The 25,366-nt window shown below is 55.8% G+C and overlaps 2 protein-coding genes across 9 annotated transcripts; one reads left to right on the forward strand and one right to left on the reverse strand.

The window, feature by feature from the left end:
• Positions 1-280: 280 nt before the first annotated feature.
• Positions 281-6,804, forward strand: TMEM54 (transmembrane protein 54; the record flags this gene model as incomplete). Of its 8 annotated transcripts, none has more annotated exons than XM_082677636.1 (6): positions 281-311; positions 2,577-2,770; positions 5,148-5,207; positions 5,366-5,554; positions 5,685-5,819; positions 6,225-6,804. In XM_082677636.1, the coding sequence occupies 6 exons, from the start codon at positions 296-298 to the stop codon at positions 6,315-6,317; spliced, it is 687 nt and encodes a 228-aa protein (XP_082533762.1). The 8 variants fall into 8 exon arrangements, with proteins under 8 accessions (XP_082533762.1, XP_082533761.1, XP_082533765.1 ...); XM_082677635.1 differs by having other exon boundaries at positions 6,243-6,804; XM_082677639.1 differs by having other exon boundaries at positions 6,196-6,231.
• A 528-nt stretch (positions 6,805-7,332) lies between these two features.
• HPCA (hippocalcin) lies at positions 7,333-12,311 on the reverse strand (the record flags this gene model as incomplete). Its single annotated transcript, XM_082653249.1, has 3 exons — positions 7,333-7,430; positions 7,568-7,673; positions 11,934-12,311. The coding sequence occupies 3 exons, from the start codon at positions 12,309-12,311 to the stop codon at positions 7,333-7,335; spliced, it is 582 nt and encodes a 193-aa protein (XP_082509375.1).
• Between the last annotated feature and the right edge of the window lie 13,055 nt (positions 12,312-25,366).

A 25,366-nucleotide genomic window follows, 5' to 3' on the forward strand; every position in this document is an offset into this window, starting at 1 on the left:
GTGGGTGAGGCCAGCGCTGTGACTCAGCCGGGCGGGCAAGGAAGGGCTGCCCAGCCGGTCGGACCGGCCCGGGATGCAAACGAGCCGCCGGGGCCCTCCCGGGGCCGGGCCGCCCAGGGGGTGACGGGAAGGGAGGCCGGCCGTGCGCTCCGGGCTCGAGGCGGGAAGTGGGCGCGGCGCGGGCTCTGCTGGGCGCTCGGCGGCTGCGGACCAGTATGGGAGTGGGGCCGACCGGCCGCCCGCAGCGTCTGGAGCCCCGCTGAAGCCGCCGCGGAGACCCCGCCCGGGAGCCGAGATGTGTCTGCGCCTGGGTGAGCCGCGGGGGGACGGCCCGGGAGGCCCGAACCCGCCCCAGATCCTCTGGCAGGGGCGGAGCACTGTCGTGGGCGCCCGGAACCCTGGGGTCCAGGCCGCCTTCTCTGCAGGTCACTTTCTGCTCTGGGCCTCAGTTTCCTCAGCACTGAGCTGGCGAGAGGAGGGCTTCTGGTATCTTCCGATGTGGGGTAGCACCACGGCCTCTCGCCCGCCCCCACTGCCCCCCACTCTCCTTTCTTGCGGAGGAGGGACCCCCAGGTGGGAGGAGAGCAGCCAACCTCCAGAGCCCGCAGAAGGGAGAGCACAGGGAGGGCATTGCGAACCAGAGGCTGCCTGCCCTCGGCTTCCTCAGCCTCCCAAAGGGCTCCGGCTCCCATACCCTCCACTCCCCCAAACCGAGCCAGGTGAGAAGGGCCACTGGCAAACATGATCCAGACAGAGGAGTGGGACTGATGTGTCCCTTCCTCTCACTCCCGGGACACAATGATGATGCTCTTGGGCATCAGACAGACCTGGGGAGTCCTTACCCTCTAGCCAAGAGAACTTGTGAGCCTCGGTTTCCTCATCTGTAAGGTGGCGAGGGAGCACCACGGCCTAGAACCATCCTGAGCCAGGGACTGCCCTGAGACTGTCCAGTGCTCCAGGCACAGCCCCACGCTGCCACTGTACCTCCAGTTTGACCAAAGTCTTGGTCCTGGGAGGCTGTTGTTCATGAGCCCAGCCCTGAGCCGAGTGGTGTCTGGGTGGCCAGGTAGGTGGGTGGATGGGGTGAAGTGGGTCAGGCCCGTGGGACAAAGCTGCCATGCCCCTTCCTGTCTGGCCAGCTGTTAATCTTCATGATGCCATCCAGTCCCACGGTGCCTGTCCAGCCCATCGTCTGCCCTCTGCTTCTCCTCCATCTGGTACAGCTCCAGAGGCTCCTGAAGGCTCCGAGGATCTCAGAGACCGGCTAGACCAACCCCTTCCCATTTTACATATGGGGAAGCCGGGGCCCAAAAAGGAGAGAGGCTGGTGCAAAGTTGCACAGAGGGTCTGTGTGACTGAGTAGCCCCAGCCCTCTCTGCTCCCGGGGGCTTCCTCTGGGCGCAGCGCCCCCAGGGACATCCAGTCTAGGGATTCCTTCCTTTCTCTCTCTCTCTCTGGCTGCAAAACTCCCATATATGAAATATGACCCAATTCTCGCTGCCACAGATGGGGACACTGAGGTCTAGGAAGGAACTCACAGGTCCCACAAGGAGCAGCTAAAGGAAGAAGGGGGGGCTGTTTAGTTCTAGGCACCAGGCCAGTCTTCCAGTCTCACAGAGCTGGCTAGAGTGAGGGGGCTGGTGGACCTAAGGGGCCAGCATGGTGCAGAGCCAGGACCCAAAGGGGACATTCCAAAGAGCAGATCTGGAACAGCCGGAAGGAGGGCTCCTGATCCTGGGGGTGTGCAGATAGGGGCCGAGTAGCCGCTTGGACACTCGGAGAGGATTTGCTTATGAGTCCCTGATGTTCTTTTGACCTCAGCCTCCCGCACCTTGCCGTGTCCCTGCCTAGTGGCCCTGCACCAAGAGCTCACTTTTCCCAGCCCCCCCCGGGTATGCCCCACTTTCCCATCCATGTCCTCATGGGACCCTCCTTCCCCACTGGGAAACAAGGGTTATTCTTCCCATTTTACAGATGGGGAAATGAAGACTCAGAAGTTTGAGTATTTTGCTGGAGTCAGTTCAGCAATTGTGAGTTGAGTATCTACTGTGTGCCAGGCCCTTTACACCAAACTGAATCCTAAATAGAACCTGATCCCTGCCCAGTGAACTAGGGGCTCCTTGGGGCCTGGGCAGTGCCCATCAAGCTCTCTGTGGTACCTCAGGGCCTGGCATGGAGCAGGCACTCAGTGAACATTGATGTAACAAATGTATGGATGAAAAAAATCAGTGGATGCAAAGCTTAGTGGAAGGATCATGGGTCTAGAGCTAGAGACCTGGGTTCAAATCCTAACTGTGCCACGCATGACCTTGAACACTAACAAGGACTACTACCCTTTATTAAGTACCACCTGTATGCTTTTCCAACCTTAGAGATCCAAGGACTCTCATGAAAGCACTGTGAACCCCTTTTCCTGATGAGGAAACTGAGGCACAGAGAAGGCAAGTTACTGGCCTTGAGTTATCCAGAAATAGATTTAGAACCCAATGTCCATCACTCCTGCAGGGGCCTCAGTTTTCTCCTCTGCCCAGCAGGATAAGCCCTACCCATGGCCCTGACATGGCTGTCCCTCACAGGTGGCCTGAGTGTGGGTGACTTCCGGAAGGTGCTGATGAAGACGGGGCTGGTGCTGGTGGTGCTGGGCCACGTGAGCTTCATCGCAGCCGCTCTCCTCCACGGCACGGTGCTGCGCTATGTGGCAGCCCCCAACGATGCTGTGGCTCTGCATTACACTGTGGTCAACATCCTCTCTGTCACTTCCGCCATCGTGGTATGGCCAGGCTGGGAGGGTGGCTGGCAAGAGGGGGCTGGAAGGGGCTGGAAGGGTCTTCGATGAGTCCCCACCCACAGCCTGGGGTGGGCAGGCAGAGAGCCCCAAGTACTAACCCCTGTTCCGCCACTTACCAACGGCACCAGTCACCCAACCTCCCTTTGCCTCAGCTTCCTCATCTATAAAATGGGGACGGTAACAGTGTCCATCTGAGAAGATCCTGATGAGTACTGAATGAGATCATCCACATAAAGTGCTGAGCACAGTGCCTAGCACGTGGTTAACTCACTATTGTGAGCTTGGATTATCATTACAATAGGGAAATAGTCAAGGCACTGTTGGCCAGAAGGAAGGAGCATCAGCTCAGCTTGGGAGGGTTCACAGAGGTGGAGGCCCCAGAGGTGGATATTGATGGATGAATAGGAGTTCAAAGATAGGCTGCAATTACCATAACCTGGGTATGAAGCCTGCTGGGGCCAGCTGGTAGGAGAGGAAGCTGGGATGGCTTTCAAGTACGGAGAATGGCAAATGCAAAGGTGTGGAGGTGGGAATGGATAAGGTCTGCTCTGGAGACACTGAAAAAACCAATTTGGGGGCTTCCCTGGTGGCGCAGTGGTTGAGAGTCCACCTGCTGATGCAGGGGACACGGGTTCGTGCCCCGGTCTGGGAAGATCCCACATGCCGCGGAGTGGCTGGGCCCGTGAGCCATGGCCGCTGAGCCTGCGCGTCCGGAGCCTGTGCTCCACAGTGGGAGAGGCCACAACAGTGAGAGGCCCGTGTACCACACACACACAAAAAAAACAATTTGGCAGGAGTTTAGCATTAGGCCCGGACTATAAGTGCTCAATAAATGGTAGACATGGTTATGGCTGGATGTCAGTACCTGTTTGATGAATACATGAAGAAGGGGCCTGGTATTCTCAAGTTCGTAAAGCCCTTTCCCAACTGTCAGAAGAGGTGGCTACAGCCTTTGGGGAACATCTGCACATCAGTGTCTGAGTTCCATCCCTGCCACCGCCTAGCTGAGGGATTTCTTTCTCTCTCTCAACCTGTTCCCTCCCCTGCAAAATGAAGCTCAGACAGCCTGCTGGCCCTAAAGCAAGGATCATGGGCCCCGGCAAGTAGGAGAGCCTCAGTCAGTGGGACAGAGCTAGGCTGTACAGATACGTGCAGTGTCCCTTGGGGTTACTATTATTGTTGTTTATTCGTCTCACCAACCTTGTGAGGAAGGCAGGCAAGGCAGTGAGCTCGGGGTTAGGAGGTCCACCACGGATGGGCTCTGGGCTGGACCACTTCAGCTGTGCTCTTATTTCCTCAGTTAATCCCCACAGCTCCCTGCAACACGGGACCATGATTTTCCCCACTTTACAGAGGGGGAAGCTGACTCAGGGATTCACCCAACCTCTTGCTGATACAAAGAAGCCAACCTGGATGTGAAACAATCTGTGGCTGACACCAAAGCCAGTGTCCTTTCCCTGAGCTCATTCCTGCTGAGCGGGCTTAGCCCAGAGAGTTTGAGGCACTTAACTAGTGGCTGCACAGTGAATTACAGACGTTGCTGGGCACCCTATCATCTCACCTGCCTCCCGCGGGTCCAGCCCGTGCCTGGTAAAGTGAGGGAACTGAAGGAGGGAGCCCATCTGAGTGGAACCCAGAAGATCCAGAGGGCAGCTGGTGGGCTTAACAGTGAGGTGGGCCCGCCTCTTGGGGCTGGGGGTGGTTAGGGGGGCCTGCAGGAGGGAGAACCCACGCAGGTAAAGAGGAACAGGAAAGGCCTTCCTGAGAAGGCGCTGTGTAGGCGGCATCAAGCCCAGGCTCTGTGTGGGTGTCCGTATCCAGGGCGATGAGGAAAGAGCCTGGCCCAGGGTGGAGTTGAGAAACTGATGGGACAGGGTCCAGGTCACTGAGAGCCTGCGATAGTTAAAAATACTCCTAGGGATTTTGAATTCTACGCCATAAAGTATCCTGGTTTATTTTAAAGTAACAATTTTGTTTTTAGTTCCTTGCCAGTTGAGTTACTGAGTTTCTTCCAAAATCTTTTCCACTCCACGGAAACATGTCATATATATCCTGTGACATGGCTCTGTGGCCCTGGGATACACAGGTCCCTGCTTGAGAAATGCAGCTGTAGGCAGTGGGGAGTCATGGAAGGTTGTAGGCAGGGAGTGACTGTGTTTTAGAAACGTCACTTCAGGGCTGGACCATGAAGAGGCAGTGTCCCCATGCAGATGGAGGTAATGAAACCCAAGCTAAGCAGGGGGTGTGGGTTTGGAGGGCTAGAGTTGGTGTTGGTGGAATCTTTGCTGGAGAGTGGCCCTGACCCCCTGCCCACTCTCCTCCAGTAGGGGGTCAGAGCTGACTTGAGCCTCCTCCACAGGTCATCACCTCAGGCATTGCAGTCATCGTGTTATCACGCTACCTCCCCAGCATCCCTCTGGTATGTGGTACCTCCTGGGATGGGGCTGTGCGGATAGGGGCAGCAGCCACCCCCAAAGGCCTGGCCTGCTTGGAGGGGGTGAGGCTGACCCCATGGGGGCCAGAGCTGCCCATGGGGCCGAGCCTGATGTCCACTGACCAGTGGCCTCCTCCATCCAGCGCTGGACGGTGTTTAGCTCGAGTGTGGCCTGTGCTCTTCTCTCTCTGACCTGTGCTCTCGGCCTCTTGGCCTCGATTGCTGTGACCTTTGCCACCCAGGGCCAGGCACTGCTGGCCGCCTGTACTTTTGGGGACCCCGAACTACTGGCACTGGCGCCCGACTGTCCCTTCGACCCCACTCGCATTTACGTAAGTGCTTAGGCCTGGGATGGGGTGGGAGGGCAGCGAGGTGCTCATCAGAGGTGGGAAGGGTTCTTGGGAGTCCTGCCCTCCACTCCCCAACCCCAGGCAGCCATCACTGCCCCCTGTCCCCCTACAGAGCTCCAGCCTGTGTCTCTGGGGCATCTCGTTACTGTTCTGCATGGCAGAGAGTGTGTTTGCTGTCCGCAGCGCCCAGATCACCCACCAGTTGCTGGAACTGAGGCCCTGGTTGGGGAAGAGCAGCCATCACATGGTAAGGCCTGCCACTCCCCCAAGCCCTGACTCTTCATACTTCCTGGGAGCCCCTGCTGGGGAGCTCAGGCTGATCTGTCCCCACCCCTCTGTAAAGGGCCCCCACCTTGAAACCTGGGGCAATAGTGTTCTCCCCAGGACCAAAAGGAGAGACTTGGAGGCTCAGAGAACTCAGATCTCCCAGCTAAGTCATACAGCTGACACTTGGCTCTCCCAAGGCCCAGGATGAGTCTTGGGGAGGGGGAGAGGTATCTGGGCTGGAATTGGGGGCACTCCAAGGGTATGGCCTGACTCTTGCTTAGTGGAGAGTAATGATGTCCCTTCACCCAAAGATCACCCCAGCCCCCGACTCCTCCCACTTTCTGGATGTCCTGGAGGAGAAGACCCAGACCCAGTGGGCTGGCAGCCTCTGACATCTCCACAGATGCGGGAGAGCCCAGAGCCTGTGGAAGACCACGACCTGCAGAGCTGCACTAGCTCTGGGCTGATGACCCTTTGACAGCTGTTGCCTCACCCAAGCCCCGTGGCCACTGGGGCCCTCCAGCCAAGTCTGCACCGTGATCAGGCCAGGATTCCTGCAGCCAGCCAAGAGGGCTCAATGCCACTCCAGGACCCGGGTGGGTCTTTCACCCCTCTCCTCCAGCCACCCAGCCCGCTGCACTGAAACGAGACTTTATTCTGAAGATATTAAAAAGAACAGAGATGCTCCACGTGGATGCATGCAGCGGGGGAGGGGACTCGGCCGGGGGCCTGTGCTGCTCTCCCACACAGGACACTGTGGGTGGCGCTCTAGGTGTGTCTGCCCATCTGTCTGTGGGCCTGTGTGTGTATCTGAGAGAGACAAGACACACAGAGGGGTCCGTGGGTCTGTGTTCATCAAAATGCTGAAACGCAGGCGGGGGTTCATGGGACTCACAGCTGGGGGGCTGGAAGCAGGAGGTTTTCCTTTTGCATCATGGCCTCCGGGACAACAAGGGCAGGAACAGGCAAGGTTGAGGCCCTCCTGCAGGGAAGGATGGCTCAAGGAAGGTTTCTCCTCAAGCCCCCAAACCTCTGGAATCCTTCTCTCCGCTCCAAATAAAAAGACAGGCATGATTCCCAACTCCACCAAGGCTGAGATCTACAAGGGTTGGGGTGGAGGCAGGGAAGCTTGCCCCGTGGTTGGCGGAGGGAAGTCTGGCCTCGTGGCTGGGTGTGTGCGGGGGTGGGGGAGGGGGAATGGCTGACGTTCTGATAGCTAGGTAAGGGAGGGCTGACTGAGAGGCAGACCAAGCCAGAGCCTGTGTCTTTATCATTGCCGAAGGGAGATATTGCCTCCCGGATGGGGGGTGCCAACGACTTGCTGGCTTGGGCCTTGGGGGGGGGGGCTGCAGGGTTCCTTTCTCCATAGGCCCCTCAGAGTGCAGACCCTGGGGGTGGCAATCTGACCCCCAGCCTGGACAGACACAAGGGCGAGGAAGCTGAGAGCCGGGAGAGGGCCAGTGAAGGCAGGGAGGGGAAACCTGGCTCCTCGCTCAGAACTGGGAGGCGCTGCTGGGGTCGCACTGCAGCAGACGCACGATGGACGGGTCGCTTTTGGCCCCGCGGATGAACTCCTCCAAGGACAGCTTGCCTGCGGGGTGAGGGGAACAGTGACGGAGGAGAAGACGGCAGCCAAGCGAGGGGTCTGCAGAACCGAGCCGCGGGAGAGGGAGGGGGAGTAGCTCCCGCCCCGTCCCGCCCCGTCCCGCCCCGCCCCTGCCTCCTCACCGTCGTTGTTTGTGTCCATTTGGCGGAAGATCTTCTCAGTCCTCTTTTCCGGGGTCGACTCGTCCTCCGGCATCTTCATCACGGACGAAACCATCTTGTAAATGGCCTGGGGGGCGGGTGGGGAGGAAGTGAGGGGGAGCCTGCCTGATCCCTCCACCCCCAACTTTCCAAAAACGCCCCCAGGTGCGCTGACGATCGCCGCTCCCGCCAAGGTGAGGCGGAGAGGGGGTGACGGAGGAATGGGGGAACTGGGAAGTTCTGAGACTAAGAAGGTTTCCAGAAGAGGGGGCTATTGGAGAGAGCCCTGAACAAGTTCCCTTGGAGCGCTCGTTGGGAAAGGAATTGCAGGCAGAAGGATCTGCATGTACAAAGGCCCCAGAGCGGGCAGCCCTGAGTGGACGCCGAGAACTTAGGGATGGCTGAATGCAGGGGGTCAGAAGAGATGTTGGAGGACATCGGGGCCCAGAGGGAGAAGGGCCTGAAACGCCCGGCCAAGGAGCTTGTGCCGGACGCCCCAGGTTCCCAGTTAAGTCCCAGGTTGAAAGAGCTGCTTCTCAGAAACTTCGGGGCTCCGGGCGGCCCGCCCTCGATGACCGACAGGGGACGCTGGGCGAAGGGGATGACACTGGGCTGCGATGCTACTGTGGCCGGCAGGGGGCGTAGAGCTGCCCTGAGAGCTGGAGGGACTGAGGCAGCTGGGTCCACAGGGGGCGGGGGATATTATGCAAATAAACGCACGTGAGTACCTGCCCGGGGCGGGGACAGCCTCGGCTGTGCTGGGCCGAGGACGGCTGCTGCCAGATGCAAGAGCTTCGGAGGCGACTCGAAGGAGGGTTTTTGCGCTAAGCGTACACAGAGCACAAAGGACTTGGCCTGTGGGCTGGGTTCCGGCGCCCCGGAGCTCAAGGACCAGACCCGTCGCCTCAATCTGCCAGCTTTTTGCTACTGACACCTCCTCCAAGAAGCCTTCCTTCTCCCATCCCATAAACTTCCCTAGCCTCAGATCCGGCTTTGGCCTCCGCAGTGGTCTCTTCCGGCCTCTCTAGGGTCTGTCCCCAACGCTGCCTCTGAGACCTCTTTACAAACACAGATCTCCACCGCCACGTCCCCAGCCCAGGGGCCGCCCCCTCGTTCCCAACATACACAGGCCTCCCTCCGGGCCTGCCGTGCACCCAGCTCCTTCTGGATGCTGCCCCACGCTCCTTCTGCTGCCTCCCACTCCTCCTTGGTGCTCAGCTTACATGGCGCATTCTTAGGGAGGCCTTCTCTGATCCAGGCTGGGTCAGGGCCCATATGCTGCCCCAGAGCCTCCTTTGGGGGCAACTCTCCGGAAGTAATTATGCATTTGTAGGATTGCTCCTCGGTCCCAGCATACAGATAAGGACCATGGACATCTAGCTAGCGCCCAGATCCACAGAATTTAGCACAGTGCCTGGAATCTGACAGGGACTCCCCTGTTTAAAAGCCACTGGCACCTCCCACTGCCCTCTGTTATCAAGTCCAAACATTTGGCCCTTGGCATTCAAGGCATTTCACACTCTGGTCCCTGCTGACCTCTCCACCATCAGGCCTCCCCTAGTAGGTGATTCTGCCATAACCAAATACCCCTGTGCCTTTCAGGTCTCCCAGTGTTTACAGCCTCTGCCTGGAACAATAATACTAACTACCATTTACAGACACCCACTATGTGCAAGGTCCTTTACATACATTATTCTCACCCTTGCAATAGCCCTGAAAAGCAGGTACTGAGATCCCCATTTTCCAGATAATAAATTGAGGCTCAGAAAGGAAATTGATGGCAGACACCAGATTAGAAATTGCTCCCTCTTAGCCACTGGATAGATGCTTGTGGAGTGCTAATGACCCCTCAAAGCAGGGTATATGAAGTAAGGTGGCCTGGTTCCACTAATCACTTGTTCTGTAGCCTTGGACAAGTACTTAACCTCAGTTTCCTCATCTGTAAAATGGGGGTAATCATATCTTCCTCATTTGGACTGTCTAGAGTATTAAATGAGATACTGTGTATAGCTGGCTAGAGTAAGTGGTCAGTAAACATAATCATAGTATAACCATTACTCAACCACCACAGCCTCAGGTCTTCCCTGCCCTTCAATCCCCTGGACTCCCAGATGTCACCTTTACACCCCTGTCACCGAGCTGGTCAGTGTGGCCTGCACAATTGTCTCTCCCAGCAGAGTGGGAGCTCCAAGAGGCTGAGGTGAGGTCTCTTCCCTTCCAGTGTGCCCACCACCTGGCACAGGGCTCCATCCTGAGAAGGACTGAGCAAGTGACTTAGAGAGTGACTGCTCCCCTGTGACAGCCCTTCTCCTGGGCCTCCTAATTAATTGTCTGGAATTACTGCTCGCTCATTGTTTCAGTGGAGCCGACTTGTAATTAATCGGTCACTAGGGTTTGCAGAGTTCTGTCTGCACCGGTCGTTTGGAGCCTCTGGGTTGCTGTAAAGGAACCCAGTGCTTAGATAGCAGAGGCCAGCCAGGCAGGGGTCCCAAGGATGCCCAAAGAATGGTACTGGCTTGACCAATGCCCTGGGTTTGGAGCTTCCAGCAAGGCTGACATTTACCAGTATACACCAGGCAACCACACTTAAGTGGTAAACATGAACATCCATACAGATTAGTTGGTATCCAGCTGCTGCCCAATCCCTGAGTGATCTTCCACCACCCTGGGTACCCCAACCCTTCCACCAGCACCCCCAGAAACCCCCACTATCCATCAACTAGAGAGTTAAGGCCTGGCCCATGGGAGCCATTGATAATCATTAAGTCTTTTCCCTAGTGATAGACATAGGGAGAGCACCACATCCTAAGGCAGCCCATTCTACTCTAGCTGGAGAGAGCAGACCCAGAAGCCAAAGTCAAGAGTCCACTAGTGGCTGGATGAGTTGGGAGGGGGAGCAGACAGCAGAGCTGAGGGACCAGAAGGGAAAGAATTCAGAGAGGCAGAAGGAAAGGGAGCAAGAGCCTGTACAAAGTGGCACATTCCGAGGATGTTGAAAAGGCCATTCTGGCTGGAGCAGAGAACGTGCAGAGGAGAAAATAATAACTGACAATCACTAATGTTTACTGAGCGCCAGTTATATGCCAGGCCATCTACTAGAGTCTTTATCCTGCTTTATACCCACAATAGCCTTGGAAGAAGAAGGGGTTAACACCCTCACTTTATAGGTGAAGAAACAAAGGCTTAGGAAAAAAGTGAACAAGGAACTGGTAGGTAAAATAGGACCAGATCCCTGATGGACCTCAATGCTGCTGAGGGGATGGGCACTCTGGAAGGTTTCTGAAATAAAGCCAACGTACTATGCTTAAATTTGTTCTAAGAAAGGACATTCCTATCAGGTTCTTAAGTCTCCCTGTGAGATCAGCCTCACCATCCCCGTTTTACAGATGAGCAACCGAGGAGTTGAAGCCAACTCCAGAACTGGAAGTCAGACCCCTTTTAAGAGACAGCTCTGAGTGTTGACCAAGTTGAACCTGACTCCACTTAGATGCTGTGTGACCTTGGGCAAGCCACTTCACCTCTCTGAGCCTTATGGGGTTGTTGTAAGGATGCACTGAGCTCATGGGTATAAGGGTCTCACAGTACTAGGCTCTTAGTGGGCTCTCAATCAATTAGTTGGAAGGTGGCTGGGTATCCAGATGGAATGTGGGTGACAGAGCCAGGTGGCCCATTCACAGGCTGTGTGATGTCGGGCAAGTGTCTTTACCTCTCTGAGCATCCGTTTCCTCATGAGTAAATGAGGATCAGTGAAACATAACTGGCCTGTACTCTGCAGAAATGTCAAGTCTTGAAAGACAAAGAAAGGCTGAGGAACTGTTACAGATTAAAGTGGTCTAAAGAGATAGGATGACTAAATGCAACGTGTGATCCTAGACCAGAGCAAAAAACGCTATAAAGAACATTATTGAGACAGTTGGCAGAATTCAATATGGTCTGTAAGTTAGATAATAGCATTGTTTCTATGTTAAATGTCCTGACTTTGATAATCCGGGGCGGGTTATGTAAGAGAATGTCCTTGTTCTTAGGAAATCTGTCCTGATGTATTCAGGGGTAGAGGGTCATGTTCAGAACAACAAAACATTACACACACACACACACACACACACACACACACGATGATAAAGCAAATGTGGTAAAATGTTCATTGGTGAAGATGGGTAAAGGGTATGTGGAAGTTTTCTCAACTTTAAATTGGAAATTACTTCCTGTTAAAGACTTCTTTAAATGGGTCGTAAGAATAGCACCTGCCACTTGCCTACCCACAAGGGCTGTTGAGAGGGTAAAGAGGGCTAGCAGGTGCAAGCTGCTGGGCCCTGTGCCTGCCATTCTGAGGGGCCCAGGGGCCCACCTGCACGATCTCCAGCATCTCCTCACGGCTGATATAGCCGTTGCCATCCAGGTCGTACATGCTGAAGGCCCACATGAGCTTCTGCTCCAGGCGGCCACGTGAGGTCACACTCAGCGCGATGATGAACTCCCGGAAGTCGATGGTGCCATCGCTGTTGGTGTCAAAGGTGCGGAAGACATGCTCCGCGAACTTGGAGGCGTCACCGTAGGGGAAGAAGTTGGCGTAGATCTTCTTGAACTCATCCACGTTGAGGATGCCCGTGGGGCAGTCCTTGAGGAAGCCCTTGTACCACTCCTGCAGCTCCAGCTCTGAGAACTCTGTATTCTCCCGCAGGTCCTGCAGCATCTCGGGCCGCAGCTTGCTGTTCTGCTTGCCCATGGCCACTGAGCCAAGTCCCACCTGGGTCCCCGAGGGGGTCAAGGGACAAAGAGGAGTGGTCAGGCACTCCTGGCCCCTTGACAACACTCCAGACACCGGCCACTCCAGCCTCTCTTTTGACCCAGTGAGAGAGAGGAGCTGGCCCAAGATCACACAGCTTACATATACCCAGGCACCCTGCCACTGTGTCAGCTCCACACCATTTCCCCAGACCTTCTACTTCCCCAGGGAACAGACCTGGAGACAGAGGAAGAGAAGGGGGCTCACCTTTACTGAGGCCCTTCTCAGTGCCAGCCACTGAGCCTTCCCAGGGTATACCATTTCACCCTCACAAAGTGAAGCCTGAGAATTAGCCCATTTTACAGATGAAAAGGTAAGCTCAAGGAACTGAGGTGACCTGCTTCAGGTCACATAGCCATGAAGTGGCAGGGCTAACTCCCAGAGTTGCCAAGGGAAGTGCAGAAAGGCCCTCTGGTCTTCCTCCCTCCTACCCCCTGCCCCCTTACTGCCTCACATACACCTGCTCACACAAAATACACCTGCAATCCAAACACTGACCTGTTCTGCCTCCCACCATGTGTGCTTGACAAGAGGCAGAATAAGGTAGGTGTTAGCCTGGGCTCCAGAGCCAGATCACATGGGTTTGAATCCCAGCTCTGCTTCTTACCAGCTATGTGACCTTGGGCAAGTTCCTTAAACTCTCTCTGCCTCATCTGTAAAGTGGGGATAATAGTACCTACCTCATTATTGTTGTGAGGATTAAATTAGTTAATACATATGAAGCACTTAGAAAGATGCCTGCACATATAAGTGCTACCTAAGTGTTAAACAAATTTAAAAGATTTACATGTGTCCAGATGCCAACAGTAAACAAATGAATACATACTGATACATGTTATGCTACACAGCTCACCAAATCCACACATGGATCCCATGCCACTCACATACCAGCACACACACACCCAGGGTCACCGTGCCTGCACACACGACAACATTCCCTCTGTTCCACAACTCACATGTACTGACACAGCACCATGCACGCACAACTCCCATACCCTGTGCATCGAGACACACCAGCCCACAACCCCACATGTCTCACACATGCCATCACAAGCCAGCTCCCATGCCTACACCTCTCACATGGCCAGCTGCACGTGGGACCCTCAGACACCTTTGCCATCTTTCTTTCTTTACCCAGGGGTGCTGCCAGGTGCCAGGAGAGGGAGCTGCAGCCCTTCTCAGGCTTATGACAGCCCCCTCTTCCAGGGAGACCTCTAGCCAGTCAACCCTCCCCCAACACTTACCTTTCATCTAGTTCAGAAAGGTCCCCTCAGTGCAGGAGGTTAGACTGTGGAGGGCTGAGGGGAAGGTATTGGAAAGGAGACAGCCAGGCGGTTCTGGACAGGGATGTAGGGATGTGTGTAGGTGAATCTCCCCCCAGCTGTGAGACAGAGTGAGGGGGTTATTCCTTGTGCGTGCATGTGCACATGTGGGTAAGCGTGTGTAAGTGCATGTGCTCATGTGTGCGTGTGTGTCCCTGGCTTCTGCCTTGCATTTGTCTCCCCATGTATTTCAATTTATATCTGTGCATGTGCATATATGTGCGTGTGACTAGGTATGCACCCATTACAGTGTGAGGGGCATGTACCTGTGTGGCCATTTGGGGGACCTGTGTGTGTCCTCAGCAGTGTGTCACATGCATGTTTCTGTAAGTTGGTTCCCTTCCTTTCTAAATCAACCTTTTTTGCCCCAGGCTGAGGATCCACTGAACAAGTGTGTGGGAGGGCACTGAGGAAATGCCTGGAGCCGGGGTGGCCGAATGTGTCCCTTAGTCCCCTCCTCAAGGTCCAAGGAACTGGGTCATCTGGGCGGAGGCAGAGAGACGCGCTGGGCAGGAAAGATCTTCTAGTGCCCCCTCCCCCCTGCCACCCTCTGAGTCCGTCCCCCTGCCCCCAGTTGGAAGAACTGGAAACGAGGGCGGTAATAGATTCTGCTGTCTCCGCAAAGACCCCGTCCCCAAAATGGGAAGGACCTAAGCTCGGTCTGAGAAACCCGCCTCGGGGACCCTCTCCAGTCCTCTCCCCAGCTCTCGCCCTGGCCCCCGCCTCAACCCTTTCAGCACTCGGGGAGCGCCAGGCTCGTGGCCCTTCCTGGAGGGGGCGTCCGGAGGCGGCTGGAACGCGACTCCCCAGGCTGGCCACTCGGCGGTCAGGACCCTGGAGAGCGCCAGGCGTTTCCCGGCGGGAGCCCCACTCCCTGAGTCCCCGGAGGGAAAATTCCTGGGAGGCCCGGGAGCGGCGGGGCTGGGGAGCCCTGGACGTGGCCCCCTACCTCCGGGATGCCCCTTCCTCGCACCCCCTGGCCCCGGCCGAGCAGCCCCCACTCACCCAGCGACGCGGAGACACCGACTGCGCAGGGAAGGCGGCGCTGCTGCAGCGCGCGGCGGCAGAGGCGGCCGGAGGGGCGGGCGGGGGGCGGGGGGCGGGACTGCGAGGGAGACGCCCCGCAGCGTTAGCCCGGTGCCCCTCCTCTGGGGGGGGTCCCCGTTCCTCCCTCTGCCCTAGAGCCCTGATAGTGCGTGGAGCAAAGGGTTAGGCTCCGCCCCCGCCCCTGCCCGGGAGAGGGAAGGGGACGCCCTCACCTCTCCGGCCCCCATCCCGAGGGAGCACCCCGCCTGGGGAGAAAGGCAGAGGTCCCCATCTCCTCAACCTCTCGACTCAGGTAGCCCGAATACGGTGGACGGTAGGGATAGTCAGTGCCCAGACACCTCTTTCCTAAGCCGGGGACAACCCCCGACAGCTCCACCCGCCTGCCTCCCCCATCCCTACCTGGGCTTGGAGCCGCAAGTCACAACGAGGGCGGAAATCGGATCCTGGGCGCCTCGATATGTACCCTCCCTGCACCTGCGCCTCAACTCCGGATCTAACTGAGCTCTTCAGAGAGGGGGCAGCGCCCACTCCTCCAGTCCCTGAGGTCTTGGGGGGCAGACACGCCCCCTACCCCGCCTCTGCCTTAGAGAGCCCCACCCCCTTTTCCCGCCCGCCACACCGGGTCTCGTGCCCAGGACCTCTCTGAGAATGAATTCCACCTCTTAACGTGGATCTAAATTGCTCTTCCCATTCCCCCCGACCCCAGTCAAGAAGCCCTCTCCCTCCCTCCCCAGCCTCCCCAGTGCCTGTACTGGATTGCGATAAGTGAGGGCTGGGGAGCATCTCCACCTGGGGCGTTCTGAGGTGTGTAAGTCCCCTGCCTGCAGACAGGACAGCCCCTTTCCAGAGTCGCTGAACTCTATCAAAGCTTCTCCTGCCAGGATGGGGGCTGCATCCTCCTTCCCACAGCCTCAGCAACAATCCCGACCTCTGGGCTCGAATTTTGCTCTTTCTGTATTTCCAGGGGGGGGTTGATCCTTATTGTCCCCACTTCACATATGAGAAAAATGAGGTTCAGAGGGGTTAAATGATTTTTCCAATGTCTGACAGCGAGCGAGAGGGCTTGGACTTGAACCCATGTCTCCTCATCCATTCATTGCACAAACGTTTATCAAGCATTAGTTCTGTGCCCAGCACTGTTCTAGGCAGTGGGGTTACAGGAGTGGACAGTAAGGTATGAATATAATATACAAGTCAGTTCTGTAGTGTATTAGTTAAGTGTTTTGGGAAAAGTTGAGATCAGTGTGCAGAGGTTGGGATAGTGGCAGTGCTTAGGACCATGCCAAGGACTTTAGATTTTATTCCAGGTGAGATGGGAAGCTCTTGGGGCTTTGAGCAGACTGGAAGCTTACTCAGATATTCTGTCCTCAACTGACTTTGAGGAGTGGGGTCCAGGATGGGATCAGGGGGCCCTCTCAGGAGGTGACCAGGGTGGCAGAGATGGGTCTGGTTTCTGGACCTACTTTGAAGGTGAGCTGACAGAACTTGTCATCTGACTGGACAGCTCCTCCCACTTCCTTGGCAGCAGCTAGGACCCTCATGACTCCCTAGGGCTCAGACCTCCAGGTTCTCAGACCAAGCCTCTCAGGTAGTCCAAATCTAGCCTTAGTCTCTCCTGCTAGAGGACAAGCGGGGAGTCTCAACTGGAGGAACTGGGGAGCCAGGCCGTTGTGGGTGAGGGCAGCTGGACCCTCCAGAACATTAGTTCCTCTCTGTACCTTGGCTCTGGTTTTGGGACCCCTAGGGAGGCGCCAGACGTGTGTGGGTGGTTCCCAGCTGCCTCTTGCAAGAGGACCTGGGGGTGGGGAGAGACTTGCCGCTCAGGCCCCTTGAGTGACAAGCTCCCGCCCCTCTCCCCCCAGGTCTGGAAGGCGGGCTCGGCTTGGGGCTGGGAGAGGGACCTGCCCTTGGGTCCTCCTCACCCTCCTCCTCTTTCCTCTACACGCTGCCAGCAGCCTGAGAATCTTCCCAGCCAGATCTGGATCCTCCTCTCCATCCTTGTGGGGTCTCAGTTTTCCCTCACGGGGGACTGCTCAGCCACTCTGCTTCCTCCTGCTTTCCCCCCTCCCCCGCCAGCTTCACCTCCTGTGGGCTGACTCCTTGGTTCAGCCTCAGGGGAGCCTACTTCCCCCACCCCACTGTTTTTCTTCTCTGTGCGAGTGACTCTGATGCCCTGCCCTCAGGACCCTCAGTCTGCATTTCTGTCTCCCCAATAGATGGGGCTTCTGAAGACAAGGCTATGTCTTATCCTCACCCTGGGTACCCCACATCCCTTTGACTTTCCATACCTCAGATGAGGAGGGTGGATGGTGGGGACAGGGCAGAGTTTTGGCTCTGGGAGCTCTGCTGATTACTTCCCATCAGCCACCTTTCCTCTCCTGGGGGCCTAAGAAGTACTGGGAGCCACCCTGAGCCAAAAGGGAAGGCTTGGGCCTCCCCATACTGCACCCCAAGGCCATTGGCCCACGAGGTATAGCCCAGAAAAGGGGGGCAGAGGGCAGTTGTCAGGAGGCCTGGGTCCCTCACTTTGAACGACCTGGAGCAAGGCTCTTCCCCTTTGTGAGGAGAAAGGTTAGACAGGTGACCTGGGTGCTCTGACATCCCCTATCAAAAACCCTAACCAGAGCACAGACAAGACAGGCCTCACTTACTGCCTCACTGGCCCCTGGGGGAGTGTGGGGACGTGAGTTTTACATAGATGAGATCCCAGTGGCCCCGGAGCCCTGCAGATTTGGATTCTGGGAAGGCCTGTTGTTGCAGGGGTGGAGGTGAGGCGTGCCCTTGCTGATGATACTCAGCGCCCCCCCCCCCCCCCCCCCCGCCGCCGCAACCCAGACTGAGGCATGTCTAGGAGGGAGAGAAATGCAGAAGCGAGTTATTGAGAGAATCAAGCGAGGGATGAGTGGAGAGGGGACTGCATAGCTCTTGAGCACCTACTGTGTGCAGAGTGCTTTGCCTATGTCACCTCCTTTGATCCAAACTAATCCTGAGGAGGCAGTAATGTGAATGCCATTTTACAGATGTGAAGACTGAGGCCCAGAGAAGTGAAGTCACCTGTCTGAGGTAATACAGCAAGAGAGTGACAGAGCCAGAATTTGAACCCAGTTCCATGTGACTCAGGAGCCCAGGCCCCTCTCTGGAACCTCTCAGTGAGGTAGGTGGACGTAGCCCCTCCCCATCCCCCTCAGAGGCACAGCCCCCAGCCTCCCTCTTAAGTCCCAAATGGTTTGGAAAATCCTGATGGGAGCAGATGGTGGGGACAGATGGAGGGAAAAGCATCTCAGGGCTGAATTACACAAACAAACATTGATAAAGTGATTAAAACCTCAAGCCACCCCTTTCCAAAGGGCCCTGCCCACCCCAGCCTGCAGCACAATGGACCCAGAGGTGGAGACCTGGGGTCTCTGAATGCCCAGCGTCTTAGCCCAACTGATCCCAGCTTCTGCTCACCTCCCTCACTGCCGGGGACCACCCCCGGACCAGAGCCCAGGGCGGCAGAGCTGCCAGGAGCACAGCCGGGAGGGGGAGGGGGTGGGCCTGGCTGTTCCCGAGGGAGCTGGGCTGAGAGGAACAGAAAAAGGGGAGGGTGGGGAGGGTGGGTAAGTCCTGGGAGCTGGGAACGCAGACCTGAAGTCAGTGGCGGGCATGGGTGTGTTGCGGTGGGGCCGGCATCCCTCAGAGCAAGCGTCACTTTACAGATGGGGCTCAGCTCCCACTGAGCAGGGCCGAACCCTGTCCCACCACCCACCCCCATGGTGGAGGGGGGCAAGGTCCTTCACTTGCAGAAGGTCTGGTCGGTTTCCCCATCTGTAAAATGGAAACTATAATATTAGCACCTCCCTGGAAGGCGCTTGTGAGGATTAAGTGAGATGGAGCCTGTAAAGTTCAGGGCCCTGGGCACTCCAGGCTGCTAATAGGGCCTCCCTGCTGTAGGAGGATCAGGAAGGCCGGGGCTGGTTGGACAGTGTCCCTCTCCAGAGCAGCAGTTGGGGCTTGGAGATCCCGCCGCAAGAGCCCCTGCGGCTGCCGGGCTCTGCAGCAGGGGATCCTCCGGGTAAAAGCAGCTGAAGAGCACCACCTCCCTCCCGAGTAACAGCAGCTGATGACTCTGCCCAGCCCAGAATCCAGGACCCCCAGGGGGAGAGAAAGGGGCCGTGTCTTTGCCAGTCCCTCACTATGGAGGAACGGACTTCGGAGGGCAATAGACCCAGGCTCGGATCTTGATGTGGCCCCTTCCCAGACTTGGGAAAGTTAGCAACAACAACCCCTCTGACCCTCTGGCTCCTTCTCTGCAAAACTTGCATTTCCAGCTGCTTTCTGGACTTGCTCCCACAAACCCACAGACACCTCAGACTCAAGCCAGTCAGTATCCAAGTCATCACCTTCCACCACAGCCTGCCCTGTGCCTGGGTCCCCCTCCATCACCAAACAGGCCCGAGATCCACCATCCAGGACCCCTCCCTTCTCCTCATCCCCACACCTGCTTCCTTTCCAAGTCAGCGTGTCTACTGGGTACATCTCTCAGGCCTGACCTCCGCTCTCCTTGCCGCCTCCCCTTCCCCACGTCCTCGTCGGATTGGCCCTGTGTGACGGCTCTGGCCCTTTTACAGCGCCTGCCTTCAGTTTCTCTAAATCTAATCCCCTTCCTCCCTGCTTAATAACCTTCCATGGCTCTCCACTGCCTACCAAAGTAAGTGGACATTCCAGGCTCTCCATGACAGACCCCAACCCTAGCTTCCCATCTCAGCTCTTCCCGTCCACCTTCCTTCAACAACTCCCCACCAGCCAGCAATCCTCTACCAGACTGCTGGGATCTCCTACACCAAGAGAAGAGATCCAGAGTAAAGGCTGGGAAAAGGGGGCTCCCCGACCCCCATAACGCTGCATATGGGTTTTAACCTAGTTGGGGGTGGGGTGAAGTGAAGCAGGCAGCTGGGATCACGTACCAGCCAACCCTTGTCTGCACAATAATCCCTCTGCTGGTTAAAGCAACTCCTAGCTGGAAGGGCCTCCGGCTCAGCCAGGGAGAAACAGTCACTTGCTTGAGGTCACCCTGCCAGGGCACCCTTTTGTCCCCTCCCCAAGTCATAAGTGACCCCTTCTGTGGCAGCTTTCCTGACAGATAAGCATTCAGATCTTTCTCACTCATTTCCATTGCTGGTTCGCTTCTCCTGGTCCATCTCTGACCGTCTGAAATTTGTTGCTGGGTTCACAGCAAATAGAATGGTCACTCTTGGAAGTGGAATTAAGGGCAAGAGGCTGAGTGTTCACTTGTGACTTCATAAGCAATTCTGCCTGGATGTATTACAACCTGCATGCAGGACATTTGAGACTTGAGTCAAAATCTAAAGAGTCAAGATTTCTTTTTTTAATTAATTAATTATTTTTTCAAAAAGTTTTGGCTGTGCCGCATGGCATGTGGGATCTCAGTTCCCCAGCCAGGGATCGAACCCGGGACCCCTGCTTTGGAAGTGAGGAATCCTAACCACTGGACCACCAGGGAAGTCCCAAGAGTCAAGATTTTTAAAAGATGGTTCTTCCTCCTCTGGGATCTCCTTCCCAGAAGTCTTCCAGCAGCCCAGCTCTGCCCTAGGGGGTTGCCCAGGCTGAAGACTGCACCCAGCACCCGTGGCCAGTGTGACTCTCCTCCCAGCAGACCTGACCCCACCACTGGCCAGCTTTGTCCTCCTAGAGCCCCGGTTCTACTACTGGGAAAAGCTTCCCTCCCAGAGTTGCTGTGAGCAGCCCATGAGACACTGGGAGGGTCGTGCCCATGAAGGAGGCTACTCTGTGACACTCCAGGGCTCTGGGGTCTACACTCATACAGCCTTGAGGGCAGGGCCCCAGCGAGAGGAAAGGTAACATTCCAGCTCAAGGATTCCGCGGGCACCTGCGATTATCCCCATTTTATAGAAGAGGAAACAGGCACAAGAGATCGAGTTCCCTGCCTGAACCTGTGCATGGATTAGAGCCAGATTCAAGATGGGACCCGGCTCCATGTCCTGAGCTCTTTCCAGTGGGCTGGGATGCCTTAGAGAAGTGAGAACTTCCTAGAGGATTCAGAGGGACGCAGAGTCCCAGAACCCAACCCCCAGAGGCTGAGGTTGCCACATCCCAAGACCCTCATGCTCTGGATCTGTCTTTCTTGCTGGGAAGACTGGGTCAGCTCTCGTTTCTGGCACCTTAGGCTCTTCCCGAAGCTGGGGATTGCCTCTTTGTTTCCATAGTAACAGCGAACAGGGGGGCCTCCTGAATCAGTGCAGGGATACCGCACAGGTACTGGCAGGTATGCATGTGCCCTGGGAATCCCTGGGATGGACAGCCTGAGGTACACGCACGCATACCCACGCACACCCTTGCACATGCATGCACACCCAGTGCATGTGTGTGCACACCCACTCCCCCTTGCACATGAAGGCACATGTACAATGTGCCCACTAGCCGAGAAGTGGGTCAGGACATCACCCTGCCTGACACGATCCACTCTCACAGCAACCCTGGCCCACTCAGGCAGGGGGAGGGTTTTGGGGAAATGAATGACTTTCACTTTATAATAATACATCTATAGATACTTACTATGTGCCCAGTACTGCATTTTCCTTTTCACATATAACGTCTCCTATACTCCCCACACCACTCTGAGAGAGGTGCCTGGTGAGGAAACAGGCTCAGAGCGGTAGAGTGATTTGCCTGAGGTCACACAGTAGCCAAGATTTGAGCCGAGGACTGTTTGGCTCCTGCCCTCCGCGACAGATCCCTTGGTGCCAGACTCAAGAGCACTCACCCCGGGACCCACAAATACAGATGGGGGTGCCTGGCAGCGGGTAGAGCCAGAGCTGAGGCCTCCCAGCTAGGATGCCGGGGTTCCTGGACTTGTGGCTCTGGGCACTGGGTTCCCTCTCTGGCCTCCAGCCATTCTTGAGACTGAGGAGTGAAGGGGAGCCCAGAGGACCGCGAGGGCTTTCCTTCCACTGATTTCTCCCAGTCAGCAGAAAAGGAACTTTGAACAGCCAGAGAAAGACCCACTGGGAATTTCCTGCTGGTAAAGCCATCTGGGTTCACTTGTGAGCTCCCTGCCCTTCCTCCGGAGACAGAAATCCAGCTGCCAGGGTCCTGGCTTCTCGACCTCTCGGGCCTCTCAGGCAAAACTTGGGGAAATGAGGGGGCCTGAGGCTGGAGGCTGGGCCAACTGAATCATCCTGAATAGGAAGCTGGGAGGTGGGCTGTCTTGCAGGAGGCAGCTTTCAGCAAAAAGATGATGTGACAGTGAAAATGGGCTGCTGGGGAGGGAGTGAGCTCCCTGTCACTGGAGGCATCCCAAGTTGGTAGGCACTGGATGCTCCCCGTTTAGGAAATTCAAGATAACCAGTGACTGAGTGCTGCATCGTTCTCCTCATCACTGCCGTCATAGCAGCACTGATTAGATACCCTTTGTGTCAGGCACTTTAAGATACAACTGCCACCAGTGCTAATAAAAATAGCAGCTCCTGTGTACTCGGCCCTTTTGCGCTTGATCATCATTGACTCCTCACAGAACGCTGTGAGGCAGGCACTATCGTTAGGCCCATTTATGGATGAGGAAACTGAGGCTCAGAGAGGCACGGCAGCAAGATTCAGACTCTGCCTGGCTGCTGCGTCTGTGATCTGCTCACCTGGGAGTTGGCCTCCTGGCACCCAGGCAGAGGGACCAAAGCAGGAGGCAGGGCGGCCTCCCCAGCTAGGGCTCTGGGTCCCCCCAGTCCCGGAGCCTTTCCTGTTCTGGGCAGCACTATGGCCCAGGTGGGCGCCCTCTGCTGGCCATGCTCTGGTTCTGCAGAGCCATGTTGTTTTCAGGCTGAGGGAGACCCTGGGATGTGGGAGGTGGGTGGGCTCTTGAACCTAGACCCTCACATTAGATGGTGGTACCTGAGGTCACCCAGCCAGTCAGGGACTGAGCTAAGGTTTGAACCTAAGCGTTGTCTGATTCTCAGCCTCCCGTCCTTCCACCCCTCCCTGGTGGGGAAGGAGTTTTACTCCAGCAGCCTTCCCCTCCACCCCCTCCCTGCATCTGGACCCCCTAAAACAGAGCCTCTAGCCCCACTGCTCCTGAGGGATCTTAGTGACTGTGGTTTGTAGCTGAGAATCTGTCTCCAAAGGCAAATCTCGGGTCCACGATTTGAGGTAATTTGAGGCATAGAGATGCTACTGACTAGCTGTGTGACATTGGGCAAGATTCTCAACCTCTCTGAGCACTGTCAGATGGGAGTCAGTTCCTTTGTAGACTCTGAAGAACTGAAGAAATTGGAGGAGGTCTCTTTTACCCATTTAGAAGGTCTTTACTCAGACCTCTCCTCTACCTCTTCCCTCCTCCCCTCCTTTCCCCCTCCTCCTCCCTCCCCCCCTTCTTTCTCTCTTGCTCCTCTTCTCCACTCCCCACTATCTCTTCCACCACTCTGTGGTGTGGATATTATCTTTCTTTTCAAGAGGAGGCATTTGAGGCTCAGAGAGGTGGAGTAACTGGCCCAGCGACACCCAGCCAGGTGTTTTGGTTTAGAATCCAGACTTTGGTGAGCTGACCCCTCCCCTGTTCCCTCTTCACCTCCTCTCTCCTCACTCATCACATCTCATCCATCAGCTCCTCCTACAAAACTTTCCCCAAACCCTCCATCAACTTCTCTCCTTGTCCCTTGCCACTACCCAGGCCAAGACCCATCTTTTCTGGGCTGGTGACTGCAGCAGCCTCCTTGCTTCCTCACAGGTCACTCGGCCTGGTTTTCTGCAGTCTGGCTTACACACTGGAGCAGGTGAAGTGACCCTTTTAAAATGTAAATCAGATCATATCACATCTCTTTTTGAAAGTTTCCACTGCAAATGGAATAAATCTAAGCTCCATTCCACTCTCTCAGGCCCTGTGCTATTGATCCTAGTCACCTTTATTTCCTCTTTCTTCCCCATGAAGCCCCAGTCTCACTGGCTTCTTTAAGTTTCCTGACCATGCCAAGCCTGCTTCTGCTCCAGGGCCTTTGCACTTGCCGCTCCTGTGGCTGGAGCACCCTTCCTGGGATGTGTGTTGTGCCTGCCCCCCTTTCCTTCCTAGTTCAGATGTCGCCCCCTCAGACCACACTACCTAACATTTTCCCACTCAGCCATTCTCAACCATATTCCCCCATTTTTGCCAGAGCCATGTGAGTCTCCGAAGATATTGTACTGTCGTTAGCTCCCTTGTTTCTTGCCCGTCTCTCCCACTGGAACATGAGATCCATAGGGGAGGGACCTTGTCATCCTGTCCACAGCTGTGTCCCCAGGACCTAGCATAGGACCTGGCAGTTAGTAGATGCTCAATATGTGTTTGTTGAATGCAGAAAGCCCTCCGCAGCCCTGACTTCTTTTGCATGCTCAGAGCAGTCTTTCAAATCCAATCCTATTTTTCCTGCTCCCACTGTCACAGCCCAGAGCTTGTAGCAACCCCTCCCATCCCTCCCTGCCACCCTACTCTGCCTCCCTTCCTTCTCCTCCACATAGACAATATGCTCTCCCAGGCCTCAGGCCAATGATTCCTTTTTCCCTCTGTCCTTTTTGCCTCATTTGACTAATTCCCACCTGACTGTCAATACTAATTAACTCAGGTGTCACCTCCTCCCAGAAGCCTTCCCTGCTTTCCTTTTAAGTTAATACTCTCTCCTGGCCCCTGAAGATCCTTGGTCCCTCCTGGTCCATAAGGCAGTCCTCTCCTTGTATATTAAGAATATCTCTCTCCTTAAGGAGCTCCTCAAGAACTTGGACCAATCTGGTTCATCACGATGTCTTTGGCACCCAGCCCAGACTGCCTGGCACAGGCATTCAAGAAACATTGATCTGGGCTGGCCTCATCATTGCTGTGATGGGGACTTTGGGGGATTAGACCAGACCAGTGTCTCCCAGCTGTATGACCCATGGCAAACTACTTCCTCTCTTTAAGACTCAGTTTCCTCATCTGTAAAATGAGTATAACATTCCCAACTTCTTAGGGTTGTGAGGATTCAAGAGAAACTTCTCTAGTGTATGTAGTGCTCTGGCATGTGGAAAGTGTTAGGTGAGTGGTGGGTCCCTTTTCCAGTATGGACTTGGGCCTGGGCTTAGCAACTGACTCTGGGAGCAGCCAGCCCCCTCAAGCCCTTCAGGGGAGGAAAATGTCTATCCTCTAGTGAGCCCTGGGCCCAGGACCTCTGAGGAGCCCTCAGAGCTGAAGGGAAGATATAGGCAGACTGGATCAAGCCCTGAACTTGAAGCCGCATCACTGAATTTAAGACATGGCTCCATAATTCACTGGCTGTGTTACCCAGTGTGAGTCCTCACACCTCTCTGAGCTTCAGCTTCCTGATCTGGAACAGGAGCTAATAACACTTATCAGCCAAAGACTCAAAATAACATGGACAAAAAGCCAAGTCTGGGTAGGCGCTTGATTACTGGTCCTCAAAGCAATCTCCTTCCCTTCTCCTAATTCTTCCTGTGATTTGGGGTTTGTGTATCTAGGGGACCCCCTAGACAGGGCCATGACCATTCTAGGTGGCAAAGAGGAACCTCCCCATTCTAAATGCTAACCTGCAGCCTGGGTTAGGGGCTGGGACTCTGGACAGCTCTGGACACTCAGGAGGCTCCAAATGCTGG

Source organism: Grampus griseus (genome assembly GCF_964374135.1).
Source record: "Grampus griseus genome assembly, chromosome: 1".
Classification (NCBI taxonomy): domain Eukaryota; kingdom Metazoa; phylum Chordata; class Mammalia; order Artiodactyla; family Delphinidae; genus Grampus; species Grampus griseus.